This window comes from Chiloscyllium plagiosum, unplaced genomic scaffold (assembly GCF_037043375.1).
Source record: "Chiloscyllium plagiosum isolate Xiang-an unplaced genomic scaffold, Cpla_swu_hap1 HiC_scaffold_5, whole genome shotgun sequence".
Taxonomy (NCBI): domain Eukaryota; kingdom Metazoa; phylum Chordata; class Chondrichthyes; order Orectolobiformes; family Hemiscylliidae; genus Chiloscyllium; species Chiloscyllium plagiosum.
This window is the reverse complement of record NW_028270143.1, coordinates 618,902-637,257: the sequence shown is the minus strand read 5'-3', so window position 1 is coordinate 637,257 and position 18,356 is coordinate 618,902. Positions and strand designations below refer to the sequence as shown.

Here is an 18,356-nt window from a genome sequence, read left to right as displayed (position 1 = left end):
TTAGAATTAGCAATGAAGGTGGTACTGGAGAAATTAAAATGATTGGAGCTTATAGTGCCTCAGGATCTGATAATTTACATCCCAGAGTGTTGAAGGAAGTGGTCATATAGTATATGCATTCAATTTTGGAACAATTCTTGCAGATTGGGAATTTACAAATGTCACTTCACTATTTAAGGAATTATGGGGAGAAAAATATAGAACTACAATTTCATCAACCTTACAGCAGTAGTAGGGAAAATGTAAAAACCTATCATAAAGGAGATTATATATAAATACTTGGATAAAAGTGATCCATTGGTATAGTCAGCATGGATTTGTGAATGGAAAATCATGTTTGATAAATTTGCTAGTTTTCTGAAGCTGTCACCAAAACTGATAAAGAAGAGTAGAAAGATTTGGATTTTCAGAAAATCTTTCTACTCTTCTTTATCAGTTTTGGTGACAGCTTCAAAAAACTAGCAAATTTATCAAACATGATTTTGATAAGCAAAATGTCCCTTGTATTAAGGATTGGCTAACAGACAGAAAACACAACAGACATAAATGTGTCATTCTTGCATTGGCAGGCTGTCTAGTATAATACTGCAAAGATCAGTACTTGGGTCCGAGCAGTTCACAATATGTAACAATGATTTGGAGTAAGGAACGAACCCAATAGTACCAAATTTGCAAAATATAAGCAGGAATGTTGTTAGGAAGGTGTAAAATATTTTCAGGAGGATTTTGATAAGCTTAATGATTGGATGAAAATATAGCAGATGGAATATAATGTGGAAAACGAAGAATTATTCACTTTAGTATGGAGAATGGGCATGTAGAGTTTTTTTTGAAATGGTGAAAAAATGGAAATAAATATATAACGGTATTTGGGTGTCAGAGTGATACAGTGTCCTGCTCAATAATTCACTGAAGACTAACATGCTGGAACAGCAAACTATCATGAAGACTAATGGAATACTTTATCACAAGAATATTTGAAAACAGAAGTAGTGAAGTCTTGTTTCAACTGCATAGGAGTTTGGTTAGATCACACCTAGAATACTGTGTGCAATTTTGGTCCAATCTCAGGAAAGATATTACAACCATAGAAAGTACAACAAAGGTTCACCAAATTTGTTCCTTGGATAGTGGGACTGTCCTGTGAAGAGAGATAGAACAATCTGATATTGTTGAAAAGTGTGGTGCTGGACAAGCACATCAGATCAGGCAGCATCTGAGGAGCAGAATTAACATTTCAGGCATAAGCCCTTCATCAGGAATCTGAGTTTGTGTTTTCTAGAGTTTAATAAAATGATAGATAAGTTCACTGAAACCCACAAAATACTAAGGAGATGGATAGAGTAGATGCAAGTAAGATATTTCTCCTGGTTGGGGGGTGTAGAACCAGGGGACACAATTTCAGAGGAATGTCACAAGGACAGAAATAAGGAGGACTGTTTTTACTCAGGAGATGGATCTTTGAAATTCTTTACTCCACAAGGCTAAGGAAGCTTAATTTTTGTGTATATTTAAAGTAGAAGTATATAAATTCTCAATGGTGTAAAGAGTTATGGAGACAATGTGGGTAAAAGACTTGAAGTGTACTATCAACCAGGATTGTATGAAATGGCAGTATGCTCAACAGAATAAACATCTACTCATTATGTTCCAAAAGAGTAGGACTTGTCAGAGACTGGAAAGAGAATCTGTGTCTGGGATAGAAGATGTGAATATGATTCTTAATCAAAATTTGATATCAGTCTATATTAAACGTATCAATACGTTGTCAGAGGAGGATAAATAGTGTGAAATAGTAGGTGGAATAATTATATTGAGAGGGAGAGTAAGAGATCTTAGCATCTTTAAAAATACATAAAACAACAGACCTGTATGAAATGCAGGTGAAAGTGAGGACTGCAGATGCTGGAGATTAGAGTCAAGATTAGAGTGGTGCTGGAAAAGCACAGCAGGTCAGGCAGCATCAAAGGAGCAGGAAGATCGATGTTTCGGGCAGGAGCCCTTTATCAGAAATGAGGCTGGAAGCTTAAATGGGAGAGATAAATGGGAGAGGGGTGGGGCTGGGGAGAAGGCAGCGGAGTACAATATTGGGATGGAGGAAGGGGTAAAGGTGATAGGTTGGAGAGGAGGGTGGAGCAGATAGGCAGGAAGGAAGATTGACCGATGGGACAGGTCATGAAGAAGGGCTGAGCTGGAAGGTTGGAACTGGGGTAAGGTGTGGGAAGGGTAAAGGAGGAAACTGGTGAAGTCCACATTGATAGCCTGGGGTTGAAGGGTTCTGAGGCGGAAGATGAGGCGTTCTTCCTCCACTCGTTTGGTGGTGAGGGAGTGGTAGTGGAGGGGCCCAGGACCTGCATGTCCTCGGCAGAGTGGGGAGGGAGTTGAAATGTTCGGCCATGGGGCAGTGGGGTTGATTGGTGCGGGTGTCCCAGAGATGTTCTCTGAAGCGCTCTGCAAGAAGGCGTCCAGTCTCCCCAATGTAAAGGGGGCTGCATCGGGAGCAACAGATGCAAACAATGACAGGTGTGGAAATGCAGGTGAAACTTTGATGGATGTAGAAGGCTCCTTTGGGGTCTTGGATGAAGGTGATGGGGGAGGTGTGGGCGCAAGTTTTGCAATTCCTGCAGTGGCAGGGGAAGGTGCAGGAGGGGTGGGTTGTTGGGGGGGCGTGGACCTGACCAGGTCTTTGCAAAAAGTGGATAAGGGTTGGGAAGGAAATATATCCCTGGTGGCGGGGGCCGTTTGGAGGTGGTGGAAATATCAGCAGGTGATGCAGAGATTGGTGGAGTGGAAGGTGAGGACCAGGGGAGTTGTCCTTGTTGCGGTTGGAGGGTGGGGTTTGAGGGCGGAGGTGCAGGATGTGGGTGAGTTGCATTGGAGGCCATCAACCTCTTGGGATTCCTCTCTATCTGCTTTCTGCAAAGACCGTTCCTCTGTGACTACCTGGTCTCCTTCCTACTCTGCTGAGGACATGCAGGTCCTGGGCCTCCTCCATCGCCACTCCTTCACCACCTGACGCCTAGAGGAAGAACACCTCATCTCTGCCTCAGAACCCTTCAACCCCAGGGCATCAATGTAGACTTCACCAGTTTCCTCATTTTCCCTCCCCCCCCACCTTACCCCAGCTCAGCACCATCTTCATTACCTGTCATACCTGCCAATCCTCCTTCCCATCTATCCACTCCACCCTCCTCTCTGACCTATCACCTTTATCGCTTTCTCCATCCACCTATCGCACTCTCAGCTACTTTCTCCCCAGCCCCACCTCCTCCCATTTATCTCTCCACCCCTGAGGCTTCCAGTCTCATTCCTGATGAAGGGCTCCTGCCTGACCTGCTGTGCTTTTCTAGCACCACTCTAGTTTGCATGAAATGCACCTAATGTTGCTGAAAGAAGGGCAGGAATAAATGACAGATGACTTTATAGTGGTTTCACTGGGGCTCAATATGAAACCAATTGCTTTTCATGGTATATATCAATACTTTGGCATTAAATGTACCAGACATATCAATAAAATATGCAGATGATACAAAAAATGATTGTGGTTGATTATGAAGCTGTAGACTGCAGAAAGATCAAAGTGCAGGTCAGGTGAACAGAGAAGCAGCAAATAGAAGTTTGTGCAAACATCAGGTAATGCACTTGTGGAAGGGAAACAAGATGAGGGAATATGAAAATCACTATTTGAACTAAGTACAGTTTCAAATGTTAATTAGCAATCACAGATAAATTTGTCCAAGAGACAACAAAGTGGAGGGGAGAAATAAAAGTCATCACAAAACAAAGAACTAACCTGAAGAATTTGTGGGATAGAGATATTCACCAGTCAAGAGCAAAGGAGTGGAAAAATGGTAGAGGGGTAGAATCATAGATTTGATTTTAACTTATTTGACTCAATGGGAAGATGACAGCCACACAGTTAAACGTGTGTGGAAAAATGTATTGTGCCTATCCTCTGCAACTGAGGGGAACATCTACTACAGCTACCCTACTCACTGAAGCTGGTATATACTGAGAAAAGCCATCGAAAGGCAAGCATTAAATTTATCTTTCTGGAACACTGCTGTTAACTCTCAAAAAAAAGTCTGGGTTATTTCTCAGGTCTCCACCCTGTACACAAAAACTCCTGAAACTCTCCACCTGGAACTTACTCGAGTGTTAGCTTGGCAATCTACTTGAGACTCTAGGATTGAAATAATTTATCCCTCAAAAATTGATGTCAGTAAATGAAATCTGATTTTTACCCTGTTTCTCAAACAAGTTAATTCCCCATTTCAAAGTTCCAATCACCTCTTACGCAGTTATGGTTGCCCATGTTAAATATACCCATGTTATTCCTTCTGCTGTAACAGCGAACAAAGTACTTGCGAGAAAAGGGAGACAGAAAAAAGAGAGGAAAATATTTTCTTTGGCTTTTAGTTCAAGGAGGAAAATGGATAAAAGTTGCAAAGAATTTTCTTTCTTTCAAAATACGGGTTGGATAGATGTAGTTTAAGGCAGTAGAAAAACTGTAAATTAAGAAATACTTCCAAACAAAATGATATCCATTTTTGAAAATGAAAGTGCTTTCAAATGAAATTTAACACTCAACCATCAACATTTTTCATTTAGTGTCAGTGTCCTCCTTTAAACAAGTCTGGCCAGGACAGATGGTTCTTACAAAGTCTATCAGAATTATTATTTTGAATTCAGTGCTGAAATGGGAAATATTGATTTCTTCAATGAAGAAAAAAATTAAATTTAGGACTCAAAAAATCTAATATTATGTTGCTTAACAGTTTACTGCAACATTTGAGCAAAACTTTCAAAGTTAGGAGCAAAGACCTACGAAGCAAACATAGAAAATTCTTGAAAACTATTGTGACTAAACCAAAAGCAGGGTCTGAAAGGGAGTTTCTTTTTGTAACTGAGAGCACTTGTGTTCCATACACCATCTCTTCCATTAATTATTAAAAATAATTAAATAAAATGAGTTTCCTGCAGTCAGAGATTCTTACTATTTCAGATCTATGCTTGAGGTTTGACTTCATTTTCTGCTTGATTTCTTCTGGCTTCATTTTGAGAGAAAGCCCCAAATAGCTCCAGGCACACAACAGCTCTCAGAGAACGACTTGCGTATCATTTTAGAACCTGGTTGATCTTCAGCTGTTACAGGCAATGATCAAGAGTCATCAGAGTGGCTCCAGTAAATTTGGTTTTGGTTCCCAAATAAAAGACCTTAAAATGGGCAAGTAAGCTCAATTTGAGCCTCAGGTGCACAGGAGATAAACATACTTGTGTTGTAATTCCACTGCAATGAAAAATGTTCATAAATTGAATAATGTATATTTTAAAATATTAAAAAGGTAACAAATAAGGTTTTGTCTAAACAATTTAAAACTTTCTTGATTATAAACATGACCCATTTGGCAACCAAAGGTCAAATCTTATTGTCCTAATATAATTTATTTGTATTTCTGTAAATACAGGGAGCAAAAATCTCATGTTTGCATTTACTTTTCTCACAGAGAAGGAAGCAATGGTGATGGTTGGGAGCTGAACTTGTGAATGAACCCCCTGAAGTTTTTTTTTATTGTTTTCAGCTATAGTTCCAATTATGTCAGAAACTGGTAGCACTCATACAAGTGTAAAAGATGCTGCAACTGAACCCAGTCACGAACATTCTGAATGTCTGCAAATATCCACTTTATCAGAAATTACAAGCAGATTGAGGAATTTGGCTGATTTTCCTCATGTCTGTCTCGAGATACCAATGCCACCTGATCTTCCCCCCCCCTGCCATCAACTTAGCACAGGTTTGAACTGAACCAGTCATTCTGTGGTTTGCACACTAAGTGCTTTACCAGTTGCTGCATTTATATATGATGACTAAGTCAATGGGCAGGCATGGCTGGAAAACAAACAACTTCATATTGATGAGTGACAGTCAGGAAAACTGGTAAAGTGAGATTTGACGTGGCAGCGGAGACACTGATTTCTTGGTCAGTTAGCTGGCATCTTCATATTTATATTCAGGTGTACTAATTTTCCCAGCATACATCCCAACACTTCTTCTAAATCGGAACACATACTCTTTTAATTAGTTTTGAGATATGCACACTAATAAGAAGAATTAAAAAAAAGAAAATGCACCAATCTTTTAGCCTTAGAACTAAAGGTCGCAGAAGTTGAAATCATTTACTGATTTGGTTAGTTCTTTGTCAACTTAATGCACTCAGTCATACAAAAACTTCCTGGTATAGCAGTAAGCCCACACAGCTTTGTGCACAAGCTGTACATCCTCAAAAGTTGCCACAACTAGACAATACTAAGTAAGAACTATGGAGATTTTCAACTATTGCTCATTAAATAAAGTTTCATGATCAGTGTTTTTAATTAGAATGTGTGGTTGCTGACAAACTGACATTTTAGATTTAACTTCCCAAATAAGACAGTCGGAATTACAGTGGTTACAGCCCAGTAACTGTACAACTTTGGTAGAGATCAGCATTCTTTGAATTTGCAATATGAAGGGGCCAATGAAGTCTTAACAATAGTTAACAGAACTTAAACAGCTCAGCCTCAAGTTCGAATATTCTCTAAAATTTTCACAAAACATCAAAATTAAAATGCACTCTTCTTTTGTGAACACTCTGCATTAAAAGAAAGCAGCAAAGATATTTTAATACAATACTCTCATCTGGCTAAAGCATGACCACTGACACAACTGTTTTTTGAAACAGGTATTGTAGAATTTGAAATAAGTCAAGGGCTCAAGGCCTTCAATCAATTTTTTTTAAGGTTACATGCTTGATAATTTTAGAAAGGACCTAAAGTTGTATAATATTAATGTAAAAACAAAATCTGCCCTAGTACATAGCCCACAAAGCACACTGAATTGAGACCCTAATTCAAATAAGGCAAAACAGTTAAAAGGATTTTGGGTTTCACCCTCACTCTCCCTGCGAAATAAAACCAGTTCCCTGTAATTACAAATATTCTGCCAATTCACTCCTTATTCCCTGAATAAAGACGATGCTGTTGTATCTGGTCAGCATTCTTCTTGGATTTTAAAAAATGCCAAAAGTCTTTAGCATGGCTTCCCCTACATTTTTCAACAGTTTCAACCCTTCCAAGTTTGACTGGTGTTATAAGCATCTTCAAATTTTGACCATACACAGTGAACACAGACAACTAAAACTTAAACCAGTAAAGAGGTATCACTTAATATTTCAGTAACAAATCTGGGTCTTGATTGACCCATTATGTCATAATCATCAAACTTTTCCACGTGAATTTCCTATCTATTGTCAGATATCAATAGTTTATTGTTTAAGCTACAATAACAAAGCTCATCAAGAGTTCTGACTAGACTTATGCAAATAAAAGACTGTTGCATTTAAAACCTGTAATAGGAATGCTTGTCCCATTCCCCTCCCCTCCCCTTCACCCCAACCCATTCCCCTTTTCAATTCAATGAGAAGCAGCTCATTTCCATCGGAGAAAAATGTCGGTAGGACTGACAACCATCAGTTTATGTGGCGTATTTCTTGGTCCACTGTCTTGCTATTCTGTCATGTTCAGCCCTGTTAGTCATATACTGTGTGGCTATGCTCCCAACCAAAGGGTCCGCTGCAATGAAACAGAAAGTACTAGTTACCAATTTAATATTGGATAACACATGAATTACAACATTCTAATTTTGTGCCGAACTCTCATCTATCCCACATTACAGATTTGAAGTGATGGCTTACAGCCGAACAATGGCAGTGATCATATAATCACTTCATTTAATAGTTTTACATTTGATTGCTGTTCAACTGTGTCCTCATTAAACGTACACAGCAATACATATCCATTTCAGTAGTAACCCAGGGGAGAGATCTGAAGTGATTTTTCGTGCCATTGCAAAAGGATATACAGCCTATTACAGTAATTCAGCTAGTCCAGCACAGGTACAATCATAGCAACTAAATATGATTGCATAAATGAAAATAAATGGCAATAAATCTCACAGGAAGACTCTGTAGTTAGTTTTAATATTTGTGTAAAATTTTCCTAACAAAAATTGCTGAATTTTAAACAAGCTATAAAGCCTTATATCAGATATGTTACTGCAATAAAATAATTTTTACTTGCTCGATAATTCCAATCCATATTTTGTTGCAATATAACTTGGACCATTCAGTTTTTCTTCTGAAGTTTTTATCTTGTATATACCTGACACATTAAGACTCAAAGAGATCTGTTTTTCAGACATCTGGCAATGTTGTACCTTTAAACACAGGATGTCTGGCTTTTCAATTCTCCTTTTCTACTGCTATCTGCCCTTTAGCAAAGAATGATAATTCACTGTGCAGGACATCAGTTATGAATCTGCATAACAGCATGCACCCACCCGAACACGAACACGAACACTGGAGTACACTGGCTCCTTGGCTCTCTGAGAGTCTATTGTTTAGTAATTATGAAGGCATAAAGAGAACAATGCTCAAGTTTTTCTTCATTAAAAGTTAAGAAATTAAAATCTATCAAGAAACCAAACAAGTGGAATAGAATCTGGTCTAATTCCAATTCACTATTTGGAAGTAGCAACTTTAATGGATCAAATGGTCTTCCCCCACCCATTATCAAGCAACCACAACCACTTAGGAGAAAATTATAGACTATAATTCCTCTTACCAGGATTGCAATCTGTTAGAAGAGAACAAATTGACAGAAGAACCTTGGAGATGGTCAGTGCTGGGCTCCAGTTATCCTTCAGGATGTCCAGACAGATCACACCTTGACTGTTGATATTGCAATGATAGATTCTTGTTCGGAAAGTCACCTGCCAATTTCAGTTTAAAATTAACAATTGTACTTGATAAAATTAGAAAACCTGCTCCAATAAACCATACTTGTCATAGTAGAATACCAAAATAGAGTATAGACCAGAAACATATTCAAGTATAATAAAACATTACGTACATGCGCCTTACTATTAAGTAACTGAGTTGTCTGTTGTGGTGTGACAAACAGGAATTCATACGGTTGATAATTTTCTCATTTGTCTCAAATCCTGTTAGTGGTCGTAACACGTAACAATGGCACATACTGATATAATCACAGTCACAGATCAAAAGCAGTCCGAACATACACAGCTAATAATCACTTATGATTTAATCATGTGTAGAACTATTTCCACAGCCTGTGAATAGACGTGGTATAAACCCAAAGCAAAAAAATCTTAAGGGCCAAAAATCAGCAATGCCACTACTGTTTTTATTTTAGAGATGTCAATCCGATTTCCCTTTCATGATCACGATAGGCTCAAATCTTTCACCTCTTTTCCTCCTGCCCACTCTATTGCATGATTCTTGCATGTTTACAAAAATGCAATTAAAAAACTTCAGTTACTTATTGACAGCGTATAATGCATTCAAGTGGTTTTGGGCTTCAGCCTCCCCTTACTTTGTTAATAAATATTTGGCTTTATGTTATTATTAAACATGAACAGTACAACACAAATATGCTACAATGCAAATCAACTTCTAAGTTGCTCATACATTAATCAAAGTTCAGGTTTGATTTCCAGTAATTCAAATAACACTTAATTTTGTCACTTTCAACATGGTGAAGTATACCAGGGTATTTACAGAAACACAGCTACACTCCAAATTCCATCAATATTGCATTAAAAGAATCCTGGATAATTGGGGCTCTTTCTTGGGTAAGTGGGACCTCTACAAATGGGATGGTCTTCATCTGAACCAGAGTGGTACCAATATCCTGGGGGGGAAAATTTGCTAATGCTTTTCGGAAGGATTTAAACTAACTCAGCAGGGGAATGGGAACAGAAATTGTAGTTCGAGTACACAGAATTAAAATTTCAAGATTGCAAGAAGACAATGGCAGGCAAGTTGGATGGAAGTGTGTCTAATTCAATGTCAGGAGCATCCAGGATAAGGTGGGTGAACTTGCAGCATGGGTCGGTACCTGGGATTTTGATGTTGTAGCCATTTAGGATACATGGGGAGAGCAGGGACAGGAATGGTTATTGCAGGTTGCAGGATTTAGATGTTTCAGTAAGAACAGAGAAAATGGTAAAAGGGTGGAGTGGCAGTTAGTCAAGGACAGTATTACATTTACAGAAAGGACATTTGAAGACTCGTCTACTGAGGTAGTATGGGTTGAGATTAGAAACACGAAAGGAGAGGTTACCCTGTTGGGAGTTTTCTATAGGCCTCCAAATACTTCCAGAGATGTAGAGGAAAGGATAGCAAAGATGATTCTCAACAGGAGCGAGAGTGATAGGGTAGTTGTTATGGGGGTGTTTAACTTTCCAAATATTGACTGGGAATACTATAGTTCAAGTACTTTAGATGGGTCAGTTTTTGTCCAATGTGTGCAGGAAGATTTCCTGACACAGCATGTAGACAGGCCAACAAGGGGCGAGGCCACATTGGATTTGGTACTGGGTAATGAACCCGGCCAGGTCCTAGAGTCATAGAGATGTATAGCATGGAAACAGACCCTTCGGTCCAACCCATCCATGCCGACCAGATATCTCAACCTAATCTAGTCCCACCTGCCAGTACTCGGCCCATATCCTGCCAAACCCTTCCTATTCATATACCCATCCAAATGCCTCTTAAATGTTGCAATTGTACCAGCCTCCACAACATCTTCTGGCAGCTCATTCCATACACATACCACCCTCTGCGTGAAAAAGTTGCCCCTTAGGTCTCTTTTATATCTTTCCCCTCTCACCCTAAACCTATGCCCTCTAGTTCTGGACTCCCTGATCCTAGGGAAAAGACATTGTCTGTTTATCCTATCCATGCCCCTCATAATTTTGTAAACCACAAAAGGTCACCCCTCAGCCTCCGATACTCCAGGGAAAACAGCCCCAGTTTGTTCAGCCTCTCCCTGCAGCTCAGATCCTCCAACCCTGACAACATCCTTGTAAATCTTTTCTGAATCCTTTCAAGTTTCACAACATCTTTCCAATAGGAAGGAGACCAGAATTGCACGCAATATTCCAACAGTGGCCTAACCAATGTCCTGTACAGCCGCAACATGACTTCACAACTCCTGTACTCAATACTCTGACCAATAAAGGAAAGCATACAAACGCCGCCTTCATTAACCTATCTACCTGCGACTCCACTTTCAAGGAGCTATGAATCTGCACTCCAAGGTCTCTTTGTTCAGCAATACTCCCTAGGACCTTACCATTAAGTGTATAAGTCCTGCTAAGATTTGCTTTCCCAAAATGCAGCACCTTGCATTTATCCGAATTAAACTCCATCTGCCACTTCTCAGCCCATTGGCCCATCTGGTCCAGATCCTATTGTAATCTGAGGTAACTCTCTTCGCTGTCCACTACACCTCCAATTTTGGTGTCATCTGCAAACTTACTAACTGTACCTCTTATGCTCACACCCAAATCATTTGGAGGTAGATGAGCACTTTGGTGATAGTGACCACAATTCGGTTATGTTTAGTGATGGAAAGGGATAGGTATATACTACAGGGCAAGAGTTTTAGCTGGGAGAAAGACAATTATGATGTGATTAGGCAAGATTTAGGATGCATCGGATAGGGAAGGAAACTACAGGGGATGGGCACAATTGAAATGTGGAACCTTTTCATGGAGCAGCTATTATGGGTCCTCGATAAGGATGTATCAGTCAGGCAGGCAGGATGTTGTCGAGTGTGGGAGCTGTGGTTTACTAAGGAAGTTGAATCGCTTGTCAAGAGGAAGAAGAAGGCTTATGTTAGGATGAGATGTGATGTCTCAGAGCGCTTGAAAGTTACAAGTTAGCCAGGAAAGACCTACAAAGAGAGAGGTAAGAAGAGCCAGGAGGAGATGTGAGAAGTCATTGGCAGATAGGATCCAGGAAAACCCTAAGGCTTTCGAAAGCTCTATCAGGAATAAAAGAATGACTCGAGTAAAATTAGGGCCAATCAAGCATAGTTGTGAGAAGTTGTGCGTGGAGTTGGAGGAGATAAGGGAAGCGCCAAATGACTATTCGTCAATTATCACACTAGAAAAAGACAATGTTGTCAAGGACAATACTGAAATTACAGGCGACTAGACTGGATGGGATTGAGGTGTATAAGGAAAAAGTGTGAGCAATTCTGGAAAGTGTGAAAAATAGATAACTCCCCTGGGCCGGATGGGATTTATCCTAGGATTCTCTGGGAAGCCAAGGAGGAGATTCCCAAGTCTTTGGCTTTGATCTTTATGTTGTCATGATATCATTGTCGACAGGAATAGTGCCAGAAGACTGGCAATTTTGTTCCCTTGTTCAAGGAGGGGAGGAGAGACAACCCTGGAAATTATAGACCAGTAAGCCTGATTTCGGTAATGAGTAAAGTGTTGGAAAGGGTTATAAGAGATAGGAATTATAATCACACAAAAAGGGATAAGTTGATTAGTGATAGTCAACATGGTTTTGTGAAGGGTAGGTTGTGCCTCACAAACCTTAGAGTTTTTTGAGAAGGTGACCAAACAGGTGAATGAGGGTAAAGCGGTTGATGTGGTGTATATGGATTTTAGTAAGGTGTTTGAAAAGGTTCCCCATGGTAGGTTATTGCATTGGATTGAGGGTGATTTAGCAGTTTGGATCAGAAATTGGCTAGCTGTAGGACAGCAGAGGGTGGTGGTTGATGGGAAATATTCATCATGGAGTTCAGTTACTTGTGGTGCACTGCAAGGATCTGTTTTGGGTCCACTGTTGTTTGCCATTTATATAAATGCCCTGGATGAGGGCATAGAAGAATGGGTTAGTAAATTTGTGGATGATACTAAGGTCAGTACAGCTGTGGATAGTGATGAAGGATGTTGTAGGTTACAGAGCGACAGAGCTGCAGAGCAGGGCTGAGAGATGGGAAATGGAGTTTAATGCGGAGAAGTGTGAGGTGATTCACTTTGGAAGGAGTAACAGGAATACAGAGTACTGGGCTAATGGTAAGATTCTTGGTAGTGTAGATGAGCAAAGAGATCTCTGTGTCCAGGTACATTGATCGTTGAAAATTGCCTAGGTTGATAGGGTTGTTAAAAAGGTATATGGTGTGTTAGCTTTTATTGGTAGAGGGATTGAGTTTTGGAACCATGAGATCATGCTACAGCTGTACAAAACTCTGGTGTGGCCACATTTGGAGTACTGTGTACAGTTCTGGTCACTGCATTATAGGAAGGCTGTGGAAGCTTTGGAAAGGGTTCAGAAGAAAATTACTAGGATGTTGCCTGGTATGGAGGGAAGGTCTTATGAGGAAGGGCTGATGGACTTGAGGCTGCTTCCGTTAGAGAGAAGAAGGCTGAGAGGCGACTTAATTCAGACATGTAAGATAATCAGAGGGTTAGATAGGGTGGACAGTGATAGCTGTTTTCCTCAGATGGCGATGGCTAGCACGAGGGGGCATAGCTTTAAAATAAGGGGTGATAGATATAGGACAGATGTCAGAGGTAGATTCTTTACTAAGAGAGTAGTTGGGACATCGAACACACTTCCTGTAACAGTAGTAGACTTGCCAACTTTAAGAGCATTTAACTGGTCATTGGATAGGCATATGGACAAGAATGGAATAGTGTAAGCTAAATGGGCTTCAGATTGGTTCCACAGTGCAGAAGCAACATCAAGGGCTGAAGGGCCTGTACTGCATTCTAATGTTCTATGTTTCTATGCATCTTGTTACAACAGCACTTGGGAAACAATGAGACCTAGGCAGCATTATAACAAAGTTCTCAACAACTGTGGCTGACAGAAACATATACTGTTTTCTCAAGAACAGTGTTCAAATTTAGTGCCTTGCTCCAAACTGCAAATTAAATTCAGTGCTAGAATATATCAATTATTCTAATCGTATTGTACTTTTTAAAAGTCCTGCTGCATCCATAATCTTAATTGCATGCTTAAATCATCAGAATAACATTATAAAAATAAAAAAGGGTTTGACAGCATTAGTAAATTTTAAGCCATTGTAAACGTCACAACTAAACCAGGTTCATGGGAGACTGATTAGCAATTTTAGATCTCATGGAATACAGGGAGAACTGGCAATTTGGATACAGAATTAGCTCAAAGGTAGAAGACAGAGGGTGGTGGTGGTGGAGGGTCGTTTTTCAGATGGAGGCCTATGACCTCCATCTGAGTGACACAAGGATCGGTGCTGGGTCCTCTACTTTTTGTCATTTACATAAATGATTTGGATGCGAGCATAAGAGATACAGTTAGTAAGTTTGCAGATGACACCAAAATTGTCGTGTAGTGGATAGCGAAGAGGGTTACCTCAGATTACAACAGGATCTTGATCAGATGGGCCAATGGGCTGAGAAGTGGCAGATGGAGTTTAATTCAGATAAATGTGAGGTGCTGCATTTTAGGAAAGCAAATCTTAGTAAGACTTATACACTTAATGGTAAGGTCCTAGGGAGTGTTGTTGAACAAAGAGACCTTGGAGTGCAGGTTCATAGCACCTTGAAAGTGGAGTCGCAGGTGGATAGGATAGTGACAAAGGCATTTGGTATGCTTTCCTTTATTGGTCAGAGTAAAGAGTACAGGAGTTGGGAAGTCATGTTGCGGCTGTACAGGACATTGGTTAGGCCACTGTTGGAATATTGCGAGCAATGCTGGTCTCCTTTCTATTGGAAAGATGTTGTGAAACTTGAAAGGGTTCAGAAAAGATTTACAAGAATGTTGCCAGGGTTGGAGGATTTGAGCTATAGGGAGAGGTTGAATGCGCCAGGGCTGTTTTCCCTGGAGTGTCGGAGGCTGAGGGGTGACCTTATAGAGGTTTACAAAATTATGAGGGGCATGGATAGGGTAAATAGACAAAGTCTTTTCCCTGGGATTAGGGAATCCAGAACTAGAGGGTATAGGTATAGGGTGAGAGGGGGAAAGATATAAAAGAGACCTAAGGGGCAACTTATTCACACAGAGGGTGGAACATGTATAGAATGAGCTGCCAGAGGAAGTGGTGGAGGCTGGTACAATTGCAACATTTAAGAGGCATTTGGATGGGTATATGAATAGGAAGGGTTTGGAGGGATGTGGGCCGGATGCTGGCAGGTGGGACTAGATTGGGTTATCTGGTCGGCATGGATGGGTTGGACCGAAGGGTCTGTTTCCATGCTGTACATCTCTATGACTTTGTTTGAAATTAGCGATGGAAAGTGAAGTGGGAATGCACCAAAATTTTTAAACATGGCATCGATGCAACAATAACAATGTTCTGTTTTTATTATTTTCACAGACAGTTTCAAATAACTTAAACCCCTAAATTCATCAGAATTTAGCCATACATTAGGTGTAATATTGCATGAAAAATTAGGTGTGACGTTCAAGAGATGTACTTCAAACCCTTGACAGAATTTGCAAAGTGTTTATTTTTGATGGCAAATATAATTTTATTGGCCAACAACATATTCTTCCCTGTACAAAGTTCTCACAAAATCTATCACAATAAAACGACTGAACTATAGCTCAGACCTACACGTCAATAATGTCTGTACATCTGCAGAATCCAATCATGGTGAGCAACTTTAGCTGCTCAGCAAAGTTGCAACATCAGATGAACCAGTGGTTCGATTTGGAAACTGTCAGAAACTCTCTATTAAAAAGTACTTAATTTTCCCTAGAGTTTTTCTACTTTCAGAGATATAATCAAATGCAAGATTTAATTTTGCATACAAATTCAATTTACATCCAAACGCCATTTTAGTCTTTATTAGTGTTTCTTCCGAAGTGCAAAGCAATATGCCAAACACAAATTGATATTACCCTTATATAAACTTCAGTGCAATCCTTCAAGGCAGCAATTCAGCATATACGTATGTCAGTCAAATGGGGCAAAATAATCAAAATATAATACTGTAGGTAATAAATATACTTTCATATGTCAACATTTAAACTGATTAAAATTGGCAGCCCATTACCAAGTCGTAAAGAGGAGGCCGAGAGATTTTTCAAATAAATTATATCCTCTCACTATCCAAACAGTCTCATTAAATAGAGCGCAGAACACCTGTGTTATCTGGAGGACTATGGACAGTTAAATAATCTTGTAGCTCTTTTCAACAGCAACTGTTTGTATCAAAGGCTGTTCTGAAGCAAAGTGAAAACTTACCATAAGTGCACGGAATGACCTAGCAGGATACAATACAGAATGAACTGGGGAAGGAATTTAGCAGAAAAGACAACCGAGGAACAATTAAAGATTTAAGAAAATCACCATGACTCACAGCAAAGACATTTTCCAATGAAAAAAGGAGATTTCTTGGAATGGGATAAACTGACCATGGTTAGCTAAGCAAATTAAGGACAGTATCAAATTGAAAGAGGAAACATACAACATGCCGAAGATTAGTGGCCAATAAATGGATTGGGAAAACTTTAAAAACCAAAACCAACAAAAATGAAAAGACTGAGAAAAGGGAAAAATAAATTAGAAGGTCAAACTAGAAAGTAATAAAAAGCAGAAGTAGTAAGAGCTTATTTAAATATATAAAAAGGAAGAGAGAGGCCACTGTGAACATAGACCTCTTAGAGAATAAGGCTGTGGAAATAATAATTATGAGCGAGGAAATGGAAGAGTTGAGTCAATGCTTTATATCAGTCTTTATGATACAGAATACTAAATACTTAACGTGCTGAGAAGGAAATAATAATGATTGAAAAACCAGGGATGCTAACGGGGCTAAAGGAAGATAAGTCTCTGGACCTGATGGGTTATGTTGTACGGATTTAAAGAAAATAGCTATAGAGATAGTGTATGCACTGATACTAATCTTCCAAGAAACCTTTAATTTTGGAAGAGTCCCAGAGGATTGGTAAACACACCATTTCAAAAGGGTGGGATACAAAAATAGGATTCTATTATTAAGGATGCAAACAAGGGCATTTGGAAATAGAGAATATAAATAAGCAGAGTCAACATTGTTTCATGAAGAGAAAATCATGCCTGACGTAACAAGCAGGATAAAAAAGGAACCAGGAGATGTAATATATTTGGATTTCCAAGTGGTTTTTGATAAGGTAGCACACAGAAAGCTGCCAAATAAGAGCCTATGATGTTGAGGTGGTATATGAGCCTGGGCAGAGGATTGACGAACTATTAGAAGACATATTTGGGAAAAGGGAGCACTTGCAGGATGGCAACCTGTAACTATTGGAGTGCCACAGAGATCAATTCCGGGGCCACAATTATTCACAACATATATTAATAGCTTGAATGACAGAAGTGGATGTACTATCCCCAAGGTTGTGGATGACACAAAAATAGGTGGGATGGCAAGCAGTGTGGATGACAAAGTCTGCAGAGGAATATAGACAGATTATATGAGTGAGCAAAAACTTCGAATATAATGTGCAAAAATGAGCTTAATCACTTTGGCTTTAAGAGAAGAGGAGCTGAAGATTATTTGAATGGTGAAAGCCTGCAGAAAGCTGCAGCACAGAGATTTTGGGCTGCCCATGTATGAATCACTAAAAAACTAGCACAAGAGTTCAATGGGTAACAGGGAAGGCAAATGGAACGTTTGCCTTTATTTCAAAGGGAATGGAGTATAAAAACAAACAAGTATTGATGAAATCATGTAAGGCAGTACTTACAGCAGACTCAAAATTGTGAACAGTTCTGGTTCCCTTGTCTAATGAAGGATATTCAGTCATTGAAGGCAGTCCTGAGAAGGTTCATTACATTAGACTCAGTTATGAAAGCACTTTCTTTAGAGGATAAGTTGAGTAGGTTGGCCCTGTACTCGTTGAAATTTAGAAGGATGAGAGAAGACCATACTGAAATGTAATGGATATTTTGAGAGCTTGACAGATGTGGAAAAAATGGCTGTCCTTCTGGAGGAATCTTGAACCAGAGGGCATAATCTTAGAATAAAAGATTGCCCTTTTAAGAGAGTAGGAATAATTTCTCTCAGAGACATCTGAAGAATTCTTTACTGCAGAGATCTGTTGAGGCTATATACTCAGCAAGATTAAGATAGATATATTTCCAAATCAACCATTAAGGGGCAGGAAAACAAGTTGAGGATTATCAGTTCTGTCTAGGTCTTATTGAATGGTGACATTCAGGCTCAATGTGGCGAATGGCTTACATCTGTTCCTCTGACATATGATCTAAAGACATCATCTGGTATAGCACTATCATAGTGATTGAGAATGTTGTTTGTGCAAGTTAAAACTAACTCTGTTTCAACTGGTCTTAGTTAGGATATATAGTGTCATGATTAAGAAAATGAATTTTATGCCTGTTTTTGGGTGAGGATGAAGGTGACACGTATAAGCAAATAAAAATAAACCAGCCATTTTTCAGTTGTGATTACAACCTAGCATGTTGAAAAGAGTGGCATAAAATTTTATTAAGCTTGGTTGTGA

General features: G+C 39.4%; 1 protein-coding gene across 1 annotated transcript in view; it reads right to left on the bottom strand.

The window, feature by feature from the left end:
- Nucleotides 1–6,349: 6,349 nt before the first annotated feature.
- LOC122549650 (ubiquitin-conjugating enzyme E2 E1) overlaps nt 6,350–18,356 on the bottom strand; it is a 122,132-nt gene continuing 110,125 nt past the window's right edge. Inside the window, exons 4-5 of the mRNA XM_043689439.2 lie at nt 8,662–8,809; nt 6,350–7,611 (exon numbers count right to left, since the gene is read on the bottom strand). Of these exons, the coding sequence (XP_043545374.1) occupies nt 7,514–7,611; nt 8,662–8,809 (246 nt within the window). The 3' untranslated portion in view covers nt 6,350–7,513. The remainder of the gene's footprint in view (nt 7,612–8,661; nt 8,810–18,356) is intronic.